This window comes from Ranitomeya imitator, chromosome 1, assembly GCF_032444005.1.
Source record: "Ranitomeya imitator isolate aRanImi1 chromosome 1, aRanImi1.pri, whole genome shotgun sequence".
Lineage (NCBI taxonomy): Eukaryota > Metazoa > Chordata > Amphibia > Anura > Dendrobatidae > Ranitomeya > Ranitomeya imitator.
Window position 1 is genome coordinate 55,843,368 of NC_091282.1, and position 17,608 is coordinate 55,860,975.

At 38.3% G+C, this 17,608-nt stretch overlaps 1 protein-coding gene across 1 annotated transcript in view; it reads right to left on the reverse strand.

Annotated features, from left to right (window-relative positions):
• The window catches only part of LOXHD1 (lipoxygenase homology PLAT domains 1), a 269,874-nt gene that overhangs the window by 164,339 nt on the left and 87,927 nt on the right, over nucleotides 1-17,608 (reverse strand). The window contains exons 14-16 of the mRNA XM_069746857.1: nucleotides 17,128-17,378; nucleotides 1,746-1,881; nucleotides 292-452 (exon numbers count right to left, since the gene is read on the reverse strand). Of these exons, the coding sequence (XP_069602958.1) occupies nucleotides 292-452; nucleotides 1,746-1,881; nucleotides 17,128-17,378 (548 nt within the window). The remainder of the gene's footprint in view (nucleotides 1-291; nucleotides 453-1,745; nucleotides 1,882-17,127; nucleotides 17,379-17,608) is intronic.

The window sequence follows — 17,608 nt, forward strand, 5'->3', positions numbered from 1 at the left end:
AGTGGTTAAACCATTGTAGATTAGCTCCAGGCAGTAATTAGTCCCATTGGGTTGAGGGGATTATTCCCTTCTCTCTCTTAAGAACATGTGCATCTGAAAAATCACCTATGAAGGAGACCTTACACTTCGTAACCCAGTCACGGTGAAAGGAATAAGCAGAGGTATTATACAGAAGGTTGTAAGCGTGACCTAAAATCTTTCCAACTGTTGTGTCAGACTGACTGGGACTAGAAAACAGTCTGAATACTCTAGGACCCGTGCGCGCACAAATGGCTTCATGTCAAGTCTTACCATGAATTTGTCTGTTTGTCCAGTTTCGAAATTATCCGAGTTGTTGTCCAGCCTCATTTCATCAGACTTCCCCTTTTCTCCATAGACCTGAAAAAGTATATTTGCATCCGTCCCGGCATTTTTCACGTCACTTGTCCAAATCCAAAGAGACCACGGATGTTCTGTAAAACAGTTGTGGTTTTTAATGGTGACACCAAGTTTCAGGAGTATAGTCAAGCAATAAAGTAAGTAAGGTTACCCCCTACCCATGGGATCCAACTGCCGGGACCTGCATCGAACGGTGACTTTTATCTCCATTATAGAAAGGAGTGGCAGTGAACATTTTTGACCTCCATTCATTTTTCATGGGGCTGCTAAGTGCTGCACTTGGCTATTTTCCGGCACGTCCATAGAGAATGAATGGAGCAGCGGTCAGACATCTGACCTGCAGCTTCATTTTATCATGGGAATAATAGTGTTCCACCTAAGATAAAATTTCCATATTGTGCCAATCAGCACAGGTCCCAGGTAGTAGGACATCCAGTGATCCTGTACATAGGTGAGCACTAGAGATGACTGAACCCGAACCCCAAAATTCGACATTTGTACCAGACAGTTACTGTCCAATGGTAAACGCCGAACATGGACTTCTCCTAGAAGTCCGTTGCAATGTTCGGAGTTCCAGGGGAAGTCTAGGAGGAGAGAGAGATATTTGGGTTCTGGTACCCAAACCAAACTGTGGAATAATGTTCTGGTTCGAGTATTTCCACTCGTCCACTGGTCCCTAATGATAATTTTATCTGGTAAAAACAAGTTAAGGCCAGGTTCACATTACATGTTAGTCACATATCAATGGCACTGTCAGAGCTTTCTTCTGAAGACCTGAAAAATGGGATGCTGCATATCTGCCGGCGTGGATGTTGACTTTAATGAAGCAGACGCATTGACTATGCTCTCTGACCCCAATTTTCACAAGAGGTCTATCTTGATATAAACACCCAATTGTCTAAAATTGTCGAGGTCACTGAGATTATTTGCTTGCCCATGTTTCCTGCTTCCATTTTATCAACTCTAAGAACTGTTGTAGGTAGTCTTTAGTGAGACAACTGTAAAATAACAGGATAGAAAGAAACGTAAAGGAGTCCCAAAGATGCCAACGGTCTGAAGTCTGACAAAGCTTGGTTGGATTTAAGGCCAATATTAAAAAGGGAAAAGGAAAGACCGCTATCGATGGCCCCAAACTTCATCAGATAATATCAGCCCAAGAAGTCCAAACGGCTCACTAGAGTTTTAACAGTTCCGAAGATTCGTTGGTTGGTTATTGGTGGAAACTCTAATGATCGTTCACTACGGTAAAAATAGCCCATATCGTTCACCTTTCTTCTCGGGGAAGACATCCTGACTTACTTTGGTGGGTATTCAAACGCGATTTAACAAATAACCACTGCAGTATTTTTCATTTTTTTTGTACTCACTTTTCTGCCTTTTCTGACGCAGGGAAATCATTTCATAGAGTTCCCGTTCTATCAACCCATCTCCTTCATCCACATCCAGCCATCTGCCGCATGGAAAGGTCTGCTCAATTCCTGTGAAAGGGCAGTAGACGACCACCTACATGACCAAAGAAGAAGGTAATTCTAAGTGCAAGAAACTTTACTTTATTTCTCACTCAGATGTGTCCTTAGCAGATCCTCACCAACATCTCTGTGAGTGATTGATTTAAAATGGGGCTGATTTACTAAGCTTCATCTACATGCTTAAATAAGTCCTCCGCCTTCCATCAAAGCTTTAATCTTCTTAATATACTGCAGTTATATTATATAGCACTGTGTACTTACAATTGCATCATTTTGCCTTTCTACCCAGCTAATTATTCTCTTTTGCCTGCAAAAATCATTCCCCTCTTCAACTCCTGACCCAGCTGCTCCCCCTCCACCCTGCCAGGGACTTTTGCAGTGACTTATGAGTCATGGAGAGAACATTCACCTCCCTATGCTACATAGAGCTTAGAAGGATTCAGCTAGTCGAATTTTAGTAATGTAATGTCATAGACCTAATGGAAAAGGAAGAATTGTCATGGTAGAAAGGCAAAAAGAGCAATTGTAAGTACACAGTGCTGTATAATCTGGTGACTGCAGTATATTAAGAGGATAAAAACTTTGATGGGAGGAGGAAAAGAACTGCTTGTCTAACAGGCACAAAAACACAGAATTTGTACCACATTTACTATGCACATGAGGGGCAGTATTATAGTAGTTATATTCTTGTACATAGGGGCAGTATTATAGTAGCTATATTCATGTACATATGGGGCAGTATTATAGTAGTTATATTCTTGTACAGGAGCAGTATTATAGTAGTTATATTCTTGTATATAGGGGCAGTATTATAGTAGTTATATTCCTGTACATAGGAGCAGTATTATAGTGGTTATATTCTTGTACATAGGAGGCAGTATTATAGTAGTTATATTCTTGTACATAGGGGCAGTATTATAGTAGTTATATTCTTGTACATAGGGGGCTGTATTATAGTAGTTATATTCTTGTACAGGAGCAGTATTATAGTAGTTATATTCTTGTACATAGGAGCAGTATTATAGTAGTTATATTCTTGTACATAGGGGCAGTATTATAGTAGCTATATTCATGTACATATGGGGCAGTATTATAGTAGTTATATTCTTGTACAGGAGCAGTATTATAGTAGTTATATTCTTGTATATAGGGGCAGTATTATAGTAGTTATATTCTTGTACATAGGAGCAGTATTATAGTGGTTATATTCTTGTACATAGGAGGCAGTATTATAGTAGTTATATTCTTGTACATAGGGGCAGTATTATAGTAGTTATATTCTTGTACATAGGGGGCTGTATTATAGTAGTTATATTCTTGTACAGGAGCAGTATTATAGTAGTTATATTCTTGTACATAGGAGCAGTATTATAGTAGTTATATTCTTGTACATAGGAGCAGTATTATAGTAGTTATATTCGTGTACATAGGAGCAGTATTATAGTAGTTATATTCTTGTACATAGGGTCAGTATTATAGTAGTTATATTCTTATACATAGGGGCAGTATTATAGTAGTTATATTCTTGTACATAGGAGCAGTATTATAGTAGTTATATTCTTGTACATAGGGGCAGTATTATAGTAGTTATATTCTTGTACATAGGGGCAGTATTATAGTAGTTATATTCTTGTATATAGGAGCAGTATTATAATAGTTATATTCATGTACATAAGGGGCAGTATTATAGTAGTTATATTCTTGTATATAGGAGAAATATTATAGTAGTTATAGAAAACAAAAAAGAAAAAATTGAGTCCGCACCAACAGCACGCTAGATCATCAGCACATACTGGTCACAGCTGACTTTGCGTTATTTTTCCAATAGCGGAATTCGGGTGCTCATTCAAGTGAAGAGTGCGTCCAAACAAATATATTGGCATAGAAGAAGAAGAGCACTCACCCTCCGTAAACTTTCTCAGTCTTTATTCTGGCATCATATAAATAGCAGGAACATATAGGGAGAACAGTGGATCCAAAAGACGACAGCCGTTTCGTGCTGCCGCACTTCTACGGGTCTAGGGTGAGTGCTCTTCTTCTTCTATACCAATATATTTATAGCAGTTATATTCTTGTACATAGGAGCAGTATTATAGTAATTAAATTCTTGTACATAGGAGCATGTTATGATCCGGTGACCTTGGAGCAGCATGAAAACTTTCACTGGAGTAGGTGGTAACTATACTGACCGCAAATCCTGATCTTAACACCGCAACTAGAAGTAGCCATGGGGTGTACCTAAAAAGCCCTAGACACCTCGTCACAGCCGGAGGACTAAATACCCCTAAAGATGGAAATAGGAATTCTACCTTGCCTCAGAGCAGAACCCCAAAGGATAGGCAGCCCCCCACAAATATTGGCTGTGAGTAGGAGAGGAAAGACACACACAGTCAGAAAACAGGATTTAGCACAAGAGACCACTCTAGCTAAAATAGGAAAGGATAGGACAGAGTTCTGTGCGGTCAGTATTAAAACCCTTCCAAAAATATCCACAGCAAATTATACAAAAAATTCCTCCATCTAACTAAAGACGTGGAACGTATATCTGCAACTCCAGAGACTCCTACACACAGAGCAGGAATACAATCAAAAAAACAAGCACACAGCTTGTGTGCCATAGAAAAAGAAACAGACACTTATCTTTGCTGAATTGGCAGCTAAGCAGGAGAAGCCAGACAGAGGTCCAACACTTCCCAAGAAACATTGACAACTGGAAAGGACTAATGAGTTCTGCAAACCTAAATACCCCAGTCAGAATTGCAATCAGCAGATACACCTGTCCAAGACTGCAGCCCAGGGACAACTGCATTACCACTTACAACCACCGGAGGGAGCCCAAAAGCAGAATTCACAACAGTAACCCCCTTGAGGAGGGGTCACCGAACCCTCACCAGAGCCCCCAGGCCGATCAGGATGAGCCAGATGAAAGGCACGAACCAAATCAGCGGCATGGACATCAGAGGCAAAAAACCCAAGAATTATCCTCCTGGCCATAACCCTTCCATTTGACAAGGTACTGAAGCTTCTGCCTCGAAAAACGGGAATCCAAAATCTTCTCAACAACATATTCCAACTCCCCATCAACCAACACAGGGGCCGGAGGATCAACAGAGGGAACAACGGGCTCCACATATTTCCACAATAAAGATCTATGGAAGATGTTATGGATAGCAAAAGAGGCCGGAAGCGCCAGTCGAAAAGACACCGGATTAATAATCTCTAAAATCCTATAAGGACCAATAAACCGAGGCTTAAACTTAGGAGAAGAAACCTTCATAGGAACATGACGGGAAGACAACCAGACCAGATCCCCAACCCGAAGCCGGGAACCAACACACCGACGACAGTTAGCAAAACGTTGAGCCTCCTCCTGAGACAACACCAAATTGTCCACCACATGAGCCCAAATCTGCTGCAACCTGTCAACCACAGAATCCACACCAGGACAGTCAGAAGGCTCAACCTGCCCAGAAGAAAAACGAGGATGAAAACCAAAATTACAAAAGAAAGGCGAAACCAAAGTAGCCGAACTAGCCCGATTATTAAGGGCAAACTCGGCCAATGGCAAGAAAGCCACCCAATCATCCTGATCAGCAGACACAAAGCATCTCAAATAAGTCTCCAAAGTCTGATTAGTTCGCTCGGTCTGACCATTTGTCTGAGGATGAAACGCAGAAGAAAAAGACAAATCAATGCCCAGCCTAGCACAAAAGGCCCGCCAAAACCTAGAAACAAACTGGGAACCTCTGTCGGACACAATATTCTCCGGAGTACCATGCAAAAGGACCACATGCTGAAAAAACAATGGAACCAAATCCGAAGAGGAAGGCAATTTAGGCAAAGGCACCAAATGAACCATCTAAGGGTACCGTCACACAGTGCAATTTTGATCGCTACGACGGCACGATTCGTGACGTTCGAGCGATATAGTTACGAGATCGCAGTGTCTGACACGCTCCTGCGATCAGGGACCCCGCTGAGAATCGTACGTCGTAGCAGATCGTTTGAAACTTTCTTTCGTCGTCTAGTGTCCCGCTGTGGCGGCATGATTGCATGGTGTAACATATATCGTATACGATGTGCGCATAGTAACCAACGGCTTCTACATCGCACATACGTCATGAAATTATCGCTCCAGCGTCGTAGATTGCAAAGTGTGACAGCAGTCTACGACGCTGGAGCGATATTGTTACGACGCTGGAGCGTCACGGATCGTACCGTCGTAGTGATGAAAATTGCACTGTGTGACGGTACCCTTAGAGAACCGATCACAAACAACCCAGATAACCGACATCCTCTGGGAAACCGGAAGATCAGAAATAAAATCCATAGAAATATGCGTCCAGGGCCTCTCAGGGATCGGCAATGGCAAAAGCAACCCACTAGCACGGGAACAACAAGGCTTGGCCCGCGCACAAGTCCCACAGGACTGCACAAAAGAACGCACATCACACGACAAAGAAGGCCACCAAAAGGACCTACCAACCAAGTCTCTGGTACCAAAAATGCCAGGATGACCAGCCAACACGGAACAGTGAACCTCAGAAATCACTCTATTAGTCCATCTGTCAGGAACAAACAGTTTCCCCACAGGACAGCGGTCAGGTTTGTCAGCCTGAAATTCCTGAAGAACCCGTCGTAAATCAGGGGAAATGGCAGAAAGGACCACCCCTTCTTTCAGAATACCGACCGGTTCTAAGACCTCAGGAGAGTCAGGCAAAAAACTCCTAGAGAGGGCATCAGCCTTAATGTTCTTAGAACCCGGAAGGTACGAGACCACGAAATCAAAACGGGAAAAAAACAAGGACCATCGAGCCTGTCTAGGATTCAGCCGTTTGGCAGACTCGAGGTAAATCAAATTCTTATGATCGGTCAAGACCACAATACGGTGCTTAGCTCCCTCAAGCCAATGTCGCCACTCCTCAAACGCCCACTTCATAGCCAACAACTCCCGATTGCCGACATCATAATTGCGTTCAGCAGGCGAAAACTTACGTGAAAAGAAGGCACACGGTTTCATTAAGGAACCAACAGGATCCCTCTGAGACAAAACAACCCCTGCCCCAATCTCAGAAGCGTCAACCTCAACCTGAAACGGAAGAGAAACATCCGGTTGGCGCAACACCGGAGCAGAAGTAAATCGACGTTTAAGCTCCTGAAAGGCAGAGACAGCCGCAGAGGACCAATTCGCCACATCAGCGCCTTTCTTCGTCAAATCGGTCAAGGGTTTAACCACGCTGGAAAAATTAGCAATGAAACGGCGATAAAAATTTGGAAAACCTAAAAATTTCTGAAGGCTCTTCACGGATGTGGGCTGAATCCAATCATGAATGGCCTGAACCTTAACCGGATCCATCTCTATAGACGAGGGAGAAAAAATAAAGTCCAAAAAAGAAACCTTCTGCACCCCAAAGAGACACTTAGACCCTTTCACAAACAGGGCATTGTCACGAAGGATCTGAAATACCATCCTGACCTGTTCCACATGAGACTCCCAATCATCGGAAAAAATCAAAATATCGTCCAAATATACAATCAAGAACTTATCAATATAAGTCCGGAAAATATCATGCATGAAGGACTGAAAAACAGATGGAGCATTAGTGAGCCCGAATGGCATCACAAGGTATTCAAAATGGCCTTCGGGTGTGTTAAACGCAGTTTTCCATTCATCACCCTGCTTAATACGAACAAGATTATATGCCCCCCGAAGGTCAATCTTCATAAACCAACTAGCTCCCTTAATCCTAGCAAACAAATCGGTAAGCAAAGGTAAAGGGTATTGAAACTTGACCGTGATTTTATTCAAGAGGCGATAATCAATACAGGGTCTCAAGGACTCATCTTTTTTAGCAACAAAAAAGGACGCCGCTCGCAACGGTGAAGAAGATGGCCGAATATGCCCTTTCTCCAAAGACTCCTTAATATAGCTCGGCATGGCGGTATGTTCAGGCACAGACAGGTTGAAAAGTCGACCCTAAGGAAACTTACAGCCTGGAATCAAGTCAATAGCACAATCGCAGTCCCTGTGCGGTGGAAGGAAACTGGACTTGGGCTCATCGAATACATCCTGAAAATCAGACAAAAACTCTGGAATTTCAGAAGAGGAAGAAGAGGAGATTGACATCAAAGGAACATCATTATGAACCCCCTGACAACCCCAACTAGTCACAGACATGGACTTCCAATCCAACACAGGATTATGTACCTGCAACCACGGAAAACCCAGCATGATAGCATCATGCAAATTATGCAACACCAGAAATCGACAATCTTCCTGATGGGCTGGCGCCATGCGCATGGTCACCTGTGTCCAAAACTGGGGTTTATTTTTAGCCAAGGGTGTAGCATCAATGCCCCTTAAAGGAATAGGGTTCTGCAAAGGCTGCAAGGGAAAACCACAATGCCTGGCAAACTCAAAGTCCATTAAGTTCAAGGCGGCGCGTGAATCCACAAGCGCCATGACAGAAAATGAGGACAATGAGCAGATCAAGGACACAGATAACAGAAATTTAGGTTGTACAGTACTGATGGTAAATGAACTAGCGAAACTAGCGATCCTCTTTGTCCGCATACGGCAGACTGAAATGACATGAGAAGCGTCGCCACAATAATAACACAACCCATTCTGACGTCTGAATCCTTATCGTTCCGTTCTAGACAGAATCCTATCACACTGCATTGGCTCAGGAATCTGCTCTGAGGACAACGCCACAGCGCGCACAGTTCTATGCTCCCGCAAGCACCGGTCAATCTGAATGGCCAGAGACATAGAATCACTCAGACCGGAAGGCGTGGGAAACCCCACCATAACATCTTTAACAGATTCAGAAAGACCCTTTCCAAAAATTGCCGCCAAAGCATCATTATTCCATTTAGTCAACACAGACCATTTTCTGAATTTCTGACAATACAATTCTGCCGCCTCTTGACCCTGAGACAGGGCCAACAAGGTCTTCTCAGCTTGATCCACAGAATTAGGTTCATCATATAATAATCCTAAAGCCTGAAAAAAGGAGTCTACATTAAGCAAAGCCGGATTCCCAGATTCCAGGGAAAACGCCCAATCCTGCGGGTCGCCACGCAGCAGGGAGATAACGATTTTAACCTGCTGAATGGAATCACCAGAGGATTGAGGTCTCAGAGCAAAAAATAGTTTACAGTTGTTTTTAAAACTCAAAAATTTGGACCTGTCACCAAAAAACAAATCAGGAGTAGGAATCTTCGGCACTAAAACAGGAGTTTGAACAATATAATCAGAAATACCCTTTACCCTAGCAGTAAGCTGGTCAACACGAGAAACTAATTCCTGAACATCCATGCTTGCACAAGGCTCCTCAGCCACCCAGAGATAAAGAGGGAAGAGAAGATAAAGCAGACTGAAGAAAAAAAAATGGCTCAACACCTTTCTTCCCTTCTTCTGAGATGCATTTAACTCATTATGGGCCAGTTGTACTGTTATGATCCGGTGACCTTGGAGCAGCATGAAAACTTTCACTGGAGTAGGTGGTAACTATACTGACCGCAAATCCTGATCTTAACACCGCAACTAGAAGTAGCCGTGGGGTGTACCTAAAAAGCCCTAGACACCTCGTCACAGCCAGAGGACTAAATACCCCTAAAGATGGAAATAGGAATTCTACCTTGCCTCAGAGCAGAACCCCAAAGGATAGGCAGCCCCCCACAAATATTGGCTGTGAGTAGGAGAGGAAAGACACACACAGTCAGAAAACAGGATTTAACACAAGAGGCCACTCTAGCTAAAATAGGAAAGGATAGGACAGAGTTCTGTGCGGTCAGTATTAAAACCCTTCCAAAAATATCCACAGCAGATTATACAAAAAACTCCTCCATCTAACTAAAGACGTGGAACGTATATCTGCAACTCCAGAGACTCCTACACACAGAGCAGGAATACAATCAAAAAAACAAGCACACAGCTTGTGTGCCATAGAAAAAGAAACAGTTAAATAAATAGGGCAGCACACTGCAGCGCCAAAACATGCAAACTTGAAAAAACGAAATTTGAACTGCATTACTGCACTAGAAATATGAAAAATGAGAGCTTTTAGCGCACAAAAATTGCCAATTTTATGTGTACCTCGTAGCCACGTTAAGGCATCTCTCATATACGAGGTCCTACGTTTGACCTACCTCACTGAGAATAAACGTCTCCATCTGAATGGGTACATGTAAAAACCTCTTCTTGGACTCAAATTCTCTCTCTATGTGGAGGGGTATTGGACCTACTATAATTAAAACACCTGAAGCTAGGAAGCGGGGAGTGCACAATCAGAAGGCTAGAGAATACATGTACCCATTCAGATGGAGACGTTTATTCTCAGTGAGGTAGGTCAAACGTAGGACCTCGTATATGAGAGATGCCTTAACGTGGCTACGAGGTACACATAAAATTGGCCATTTTTGTGCGCTAAAAGCTCTCATTTTTCATATTTCTAGTGCAGTAATGCAGTTCAAATTTCGTTTTTTCAAGTTTGCATGTTTTGGCGCTGCAGTGTGCTGCCCTATTTATTTAACTATATACGAGTTGGCGACTCTGGGTTCAGCACCTGTTCACACTCAGTCTATGTTTGGATGTGCAGGTCAGGTTTTTGAAATGTATTCTCTAGCCTTCTGATCGTGCACTCCCCGCCTCCTAGCTTCAGGTGTTTTAATTATAGTAGGTCCAATACCCCTCCACATAGAGAGAGAATTTGAGTCCAAGAAGAGGTTTTTACATGTACCCATTCAGATGGAGACGTTTATTCTCAGTGAGGTAGGTCAAACGTAGGACCTCGTATATGAGAGATGCCTTAACGTGGCTACGAGGTACACATAAAATTGGCCATTTTTGTGCGCTAAAAGCTCTCATTTTTCATATTTCTAGTGCAGTAATGCAGTTCAAATTTCGTTTTTTCAAGTTTGCTTGTTTTGGCGCTGCAGTGTGCTGCCCTATTTATTTAACTATATACGAGTTGGCGACTCTGGGTTCAGCACCTGTTCACACTCAGTCTATGTTTGGATGTGCAGGTCAGGTTTTTGAAATAGCAAAAGAGCAGTATTATAGTAGTTATATTCTTGTACATAGGAGCAGTATTATAGTAATTAAATTCTTGTACATAGGAGCAGTATTATAGTAGTTATATTCCTGTACATAGGAGCAGTATTATAGTAATTAAATTCTTGTACATAGGAGCAGTATTATAGTAGTTATATTCCTGTACATAGGAGCAGTATTATAGTAGTTATATTCTTGTACATAGGAGCAGTATTATAGTAGTCATATTCTTGTACATAGGGGCAGTATTATAATAGTTATATTCTTGTACATAGGAGCAGTATTATAGTAGTTATATTCTTGAACATAGGAGCAGTATTATAATAGTTATATTCTTGTACATAGGGCACAGTATTATAGTAGTTATATTATTGTACATAGGAGCAGTATTATAGTAGTTTTATTCTTGTACATAGAGGCAGTATTATAGTAGTTATATTATTGTACATAGGAGCAGTATTATAGTAGTTATATTCTTGTACATAGGAGCAGTATTATAGTAGTTACATTTTTGTACATAGCGGCAGTATTATAGTAGTTATATTCTTGTACATAGGAGCAGTATTATAGTAGTTACATTTTGTACATAGCGGCAGTATTATAGTAGTTATATTCTTGTATATAGGAGCAGTATTATAGTAGTTACATTTTTGTACATAGCGGCAGTATTATAGTAGTTATATTCCTGTACATAGGAGCAGTATTATAGTAGTTATATTCTTGTACATAGGAGCAGTATTATAGTAGTTATATTCTTGTACATAGGGGCAGTATTATAGTAGTTATATTCTTGTACATAGGAGCAGTACTATAGTAGTTATATTCTTGTACATAGGAGCAGTATTATAGTAGTTATATTCTTGTACATAGGAGCAGTATTATAGTAGTTATATTCTTGTACATAGGAGCAGTATTATAGTAGTTATATTCTTGTACATAGGAGCAGTATTATAGTAGTTATATTCTTGTACATGGGGGCAGTATTATAGTAGTTATATTCTTGTACATAGGAGCAGTATTATAGTAGTTATATTCTTGTACATAGGAGCAGTATTATAGTAGTTATATTCTTGTACATAGGAGCAGTATTATAGTAGTTATATTCTTGTACATAGGAGCAGTATTATAGTAGTTATATTCTTGTACATAGGAGCAGTATTATAGTAGCTATATTCTTGTGCATAGGAGGCAGTATTATAGTAGTTATATTCTTGTACATAGGAGCAGTATTATAGTAGTTATATTCTTATACATAGGAGCAGTATTATAGTAGTTATATTCTTGTACATAGGAGCAGTATTATAGTAGTTATATTCTTGTACATAGGAGCAGTATTATAGTAGTTATATTCTTGTACATAGGAGCAGTATTATAGTAGTTATATTCTTGTACATAGGAGCAGTATTATAGTAGTTATATTCTTGTACATAGGGGCAGTATTATAGTAGTTATATTCTTGTACATAGGAGCAGTATTATAGTAGTTATATTCTTGTACATAGGAGCAGTATTATAGTAGTTATATTCTTGTACATAGGAGCAGTATTATAGTAGCTATATTCTTGTGCATAGGAGGCAGTATTATAGTAGTTATATTCTTGTACATAGGAGCAGTATTATAGTAGTTATATTCTTATACATAGGAGCAGTATTCTAGTAGTTATATTCTTATACATAGGAGCAGTATTATAGTAGTTATATTCCTGTACATAGGAGCAGTATTATAGTAGTTATATTCTTGTACATAGGAGCAGTATTATAGTAGTCATATTCTTGTACATAGGGGCAGTATTATAATAGTTATATTCTTGTACATAGGAGCAGTATTATAGTAGTTATATTCTTGAACATAGGAGCAGTATTATAATAGTTATATTCTTGTACATAGGGCACAGTATTATAGTAGTTATATTATTGTACATAGGAGCAGTATTATAGTAGTTTTATTCTTGTACATAGAGGCAGTATTATAGTAGTTATATTATTGTACATAGGAGCAGTATTATAGTAGTTATATTCTTGTACATAGGAGCAGTATTATAGTAGTTACATTTTTGTACATAGCGGCAGTATTATAGTAGTTATATTCTTGTACATAGGAGCAGTATTATAGTAGTTACATTTTGTACATAGCGGCAGTATTATAGTAGTTATATTCTTGTATATAGGAGCAGTATTATAGTAGTTACATTTTTGTACATAGCGGCAGTATTATAGTAGTTATATTCCTGTACATAGGAGCAGTATTATAGTAGTTATATTCTTGTACATAGGAGCAGTATTATAGTAGTTATATTCTTGTACATAGGGGCAGTATTATAGTAGTTATATTCTTGTACATAGGAGCAGTACTATAGTAGTTATATTCTTGTACATAGGAGCAGTATTATAGTAGTTATATTCTTGTACATAGGAGCAGTATTATAGTAGTTATATTCTTGTACATAGGAGCAGTATTATAGTAGTTATATTCTTGTACATAGGAGCAGTATTATAGTAGTTATATTCTTGTACATGGGGGCAGTATTATAGTAGTTATATTCTTGTACATAGGAGCAGTATTATAGTAGTTATATTCTTGTACATAGGAGCAGTATTATAGTAGTTATATTCTTGTACATAGGAGCAGTATTATAGTAGTTATATTCTTGTACATAGGAGCAGTATTATAGTAGTTATATTCTTGTACATAGGAGCAGTATTATAGTAGCTATATTCTTGTGCATAGGAGGCAGTATTATAGTAGTTATATTCTTGTACATAGGAGCAGTATTATAGTAGTTATATTCTTATACATAGGAGCAGTATTATAGTAGTTATATTCTTGTACATAGGAGCAGTATTATAGTAGTTATATTCTTGTACATAGGAGCAGTATTATAGTAGTTATATTCTTGTACATAGGAGCAGTATTATAGTAGTTATATTCTTGTACATAGGAGCAGTATTATAGTAGTTATATTCTTGTACATAGGGGCAGTATTATAGTAGTTATATTCTTGTACATAGGAGCAGTATTATAGTAGTTATATTCTTGTACATAGGAGCAGTATTATAGTAGTTATATTCTTGTACATAGGAGCAGTATTATAGTAGCTATATTCTTGTGCATAGGAGGCAGTATTATAGTAGTTATATTCTTGTACATAGGAGCAGTATTATAGTAGTTATATTCTTATACATAGGAGCAGTATTCTAGTAGTTATATTCTTATACATAGGAGCAGTATTATAGTAGTTATATTCTTGTATATAGGATCAGTATTATAGTAGTTATATTCTTGTACATAGGAGCAGTATTATAGTAGCTATATTCTTGTGCATAGGAGGCAGTATTATAGTAGTTATATTCTTGTACATAGGAGGCAGTATTATAGTAGTTATATTCTTGTACATAGGAGCAGTATTATAGTAGTTATATTCTTATACATAGGAGCAGTATTCTAGTAGTTATATTCTTATACATAGGAGCAGTATTATAGTAGTTATATTCCTGTACATAGGAGCAGTATTATAGTAGTTATATTCTTGTACATAGGAGCAGTATTATAGTAGTCATATTCTTGTACATAGGGGCAGTATTATAATAGTTATATTCTTGTACATAGGAGCAGTATTATAGTAGTTATATTCTTGAACATAGGAGCAGTATTATAATAGTTATATTCTTGTACATAGGGCACAGTATTATAGTAGTTATATTATTGTACATAGGAGCAGTATTATAGTAGTTTTATTCTTGTACATAGAGGCAGTATTATAGTAGTTATATTATTGTACATAGGAGCAGTATTATAGTAGTTATATTCTTGTACATAGGAGCAGTATTATAGTAGTTACATTTTTGTACATAGCGGCAGTATTATAGTAGTTATATTCTTGTACATAGGAGCAGTATTATAGTAGTTACATTTTGTACATAGCGGCAGTATTATAGTAGTTATATTCTTGTATATAGGAGCAGTATTATAGTAGTTACATTTTTGTACATAGCGGCAGTATTATAGTAGTTATATTCCTGTACATAGGAGCAGTATTATAGTAGTTATATTCTTGTACATAGGAGCAGTATTATAGTAGTTATATTCTTGTACATAGGGGCAGTATTATAGTAGTTATATTCTTGTACATAGGAGCAGTACTATAGTAGTTATATTCTTGTACATAGGAGCAGTATTATAGTAGTTATATTCTTGTACATAGGAGCAGTATTATAGTAGTTATATTCTTGTACATAGGAGCAGTATTATAGTAGTTATATTCTTGTACATAGGAGCAGTATTATAGTAGTTATATTCTTGTACATGGGGGCAGTATTATAGTAGTTATATTCTTGTACATAGGAGCAGTATTATAGTAGTTATATTCTTGTACATAGGAGCAGTATTATAGTAGTTATATTCTTGTACATAGGAGCAGTATTATAGTAGTTATATTCTTGTACATAGGAGCAGTATTATAGTAGTTATATTCTTGTACATAGGAGCAGTATTATAGTAGCTATATTCTTGTGCATAGGAGGCAGTATTATAGTAGTTATATTCTTGTACATAGGAGCAGTATTATAGTAGTTATATTCTTATACATAGGAGCAGTATTATAGTAGTTATATTCTTGTACATAGGAGCAGTATTATAGTAGTTATATTCTTGTACATAGGAGCAGTATTATAGTAGTTATATTCTTGTACATAGGAGCAGTATTATAGTAGTTATATTCTTGTACATAGGAGCAGTATTATAGTAGTTATATTCTTGTACATAGGGGCAGTATTATAGTAGTTATATTCTTGTACATAGGAGCAGTATTATAGTAGTTATATTCTTGTACATAGGAGCAGTATTATAGTAGTTATATTCTTGTACATAGGAGCAGTATTATAGTAGCTATATTCTTGTGCATAGGAGGCAGTATTATAGTAGTTATATTCTTGTACATAGGAGCAGTATTATAGTAGTTATATTCTTATACATAGGAGCAGTATTCTAGTAGTTATATTCTTATACATAGGAGCAGTATTATAGTAGTTATATTCTTGTATATAGGATCAGTATTATAGTAGTTATATTCTTGTACATAGGAGCAGTATTATAGTAGTTATATTCTTGTACATAGGGGCAGTATTATAGTAGTTATATTCTTGTACATAGGAGCAGTATTATAGTAGTTATATTCTTGTACATAGGAGCAGTATTATAGTAGTTATATTCTTGTACATATGAGGCAGTATTATAGTAGTTATATTCATGTACATAGGAGCAGTATTATAGTAGTTATATTCTTGTACATAGGGGGCAGTATTATAGTAGTTATATTCATGTACATAGGAGGCAGTATTATAGTAGTTATATTCTTGTACATAGGGGGCAGTATTATAGTAGTTATATTCTTGTACATAGGGGGCAGTATTATAGTAGTTATATTCTTATACATAGGAGCAGTATTATAGTAGTTATATTCTTGTATATAGGATCAGTATTATAGTAGTTATATTCTTATACATAGGAGCAGTATTATAGTAGTTATATTCTTATACATAGGAGCAGTATTATAGTAGTTATATTCTTGTATATAGGATCAGTATTATAGTAGTTATATTCTTATACATAGGAGCAGTATTATAGTAGTTACATTTTTGTACATACAGCACCCTATTATAGTAGATATATACTTGCAGCGGGCACTAAATTCCACATTAGACACTTTAGCCTCGTGAAGCTCAGGGAGGGGGTTAACAGATAACATTTTAGACAGTGGTTGCAGGAGTTCTGGGCAGCGTACTCTCCATGCTTTGCTGATATTATTTTTGACAGTGCATAAAGACTAGATTGATGTATTAGCAAGAACAGGACAGACAGGCCAGTGTGTGAGGTGACAAAGTGCAGATGAAATTGACTCTGAAAACTCGAGGGAGCACAGATTTGTAAAGAGATTTTTCAGAACAGAGCTTTGTGTCTGCCCGTATTCCCGGCATTCAGTATTAGGTTCTGATTTGTATGCTCCATGTTGTGCATGGTGACAGCTGCAGCCACAGTGTGAATGACCGTGTCTATGCTCTGGCTCATGAGACGTTGCAAAACTACAACACCCAGCATGCCCTGAAAGCTGTAACTACTGTATTGAGAGGAAGTTTTTAATAGTCATATGGTTAAGAATGGGTTTCTACTGTATGTAATTGATAGATTATCTCTTTAATGATCCAGCTGATAATATTAGTGACTGACCTTCTCGCAATACCACCCGGAGCTGACCCCTCTCCCGTCATGGCCGATGGTCACTCTGCTGAGGGGGCTGAGCAAGGCAGCAATCTCAATATTAAAGATGTCAATTCTCGCTCGTTCAAACTCTCCTCCTTCCAAAAATATCTTTCCGCTGTTCTTCAAACCCTTCGATCCATGGAGGATAACGTGAACCTTGGAGTTTGTGCCAGCACCCCGGATGTCTCCCGTCATTATAGAAACATTGTACACAATTCCTGAGAATTTAAGAATAAACACGATTGGCATCCAACATTCCATCTGCCATTCGCTAAAGCACTTTATTCAGGTTCAATGGCCTACTAAAAATACATAAATAAATAAAAGAAAACACAAAAAAATGTAAAAAAAAAAAAATTAAAGTTGAAATTACCCTCCCCCCAAAAAAAACCCTCGCATTTGGAATCTCCACATTTGTAAAAGTCTGATCCACCAAAAAATAAAGTTA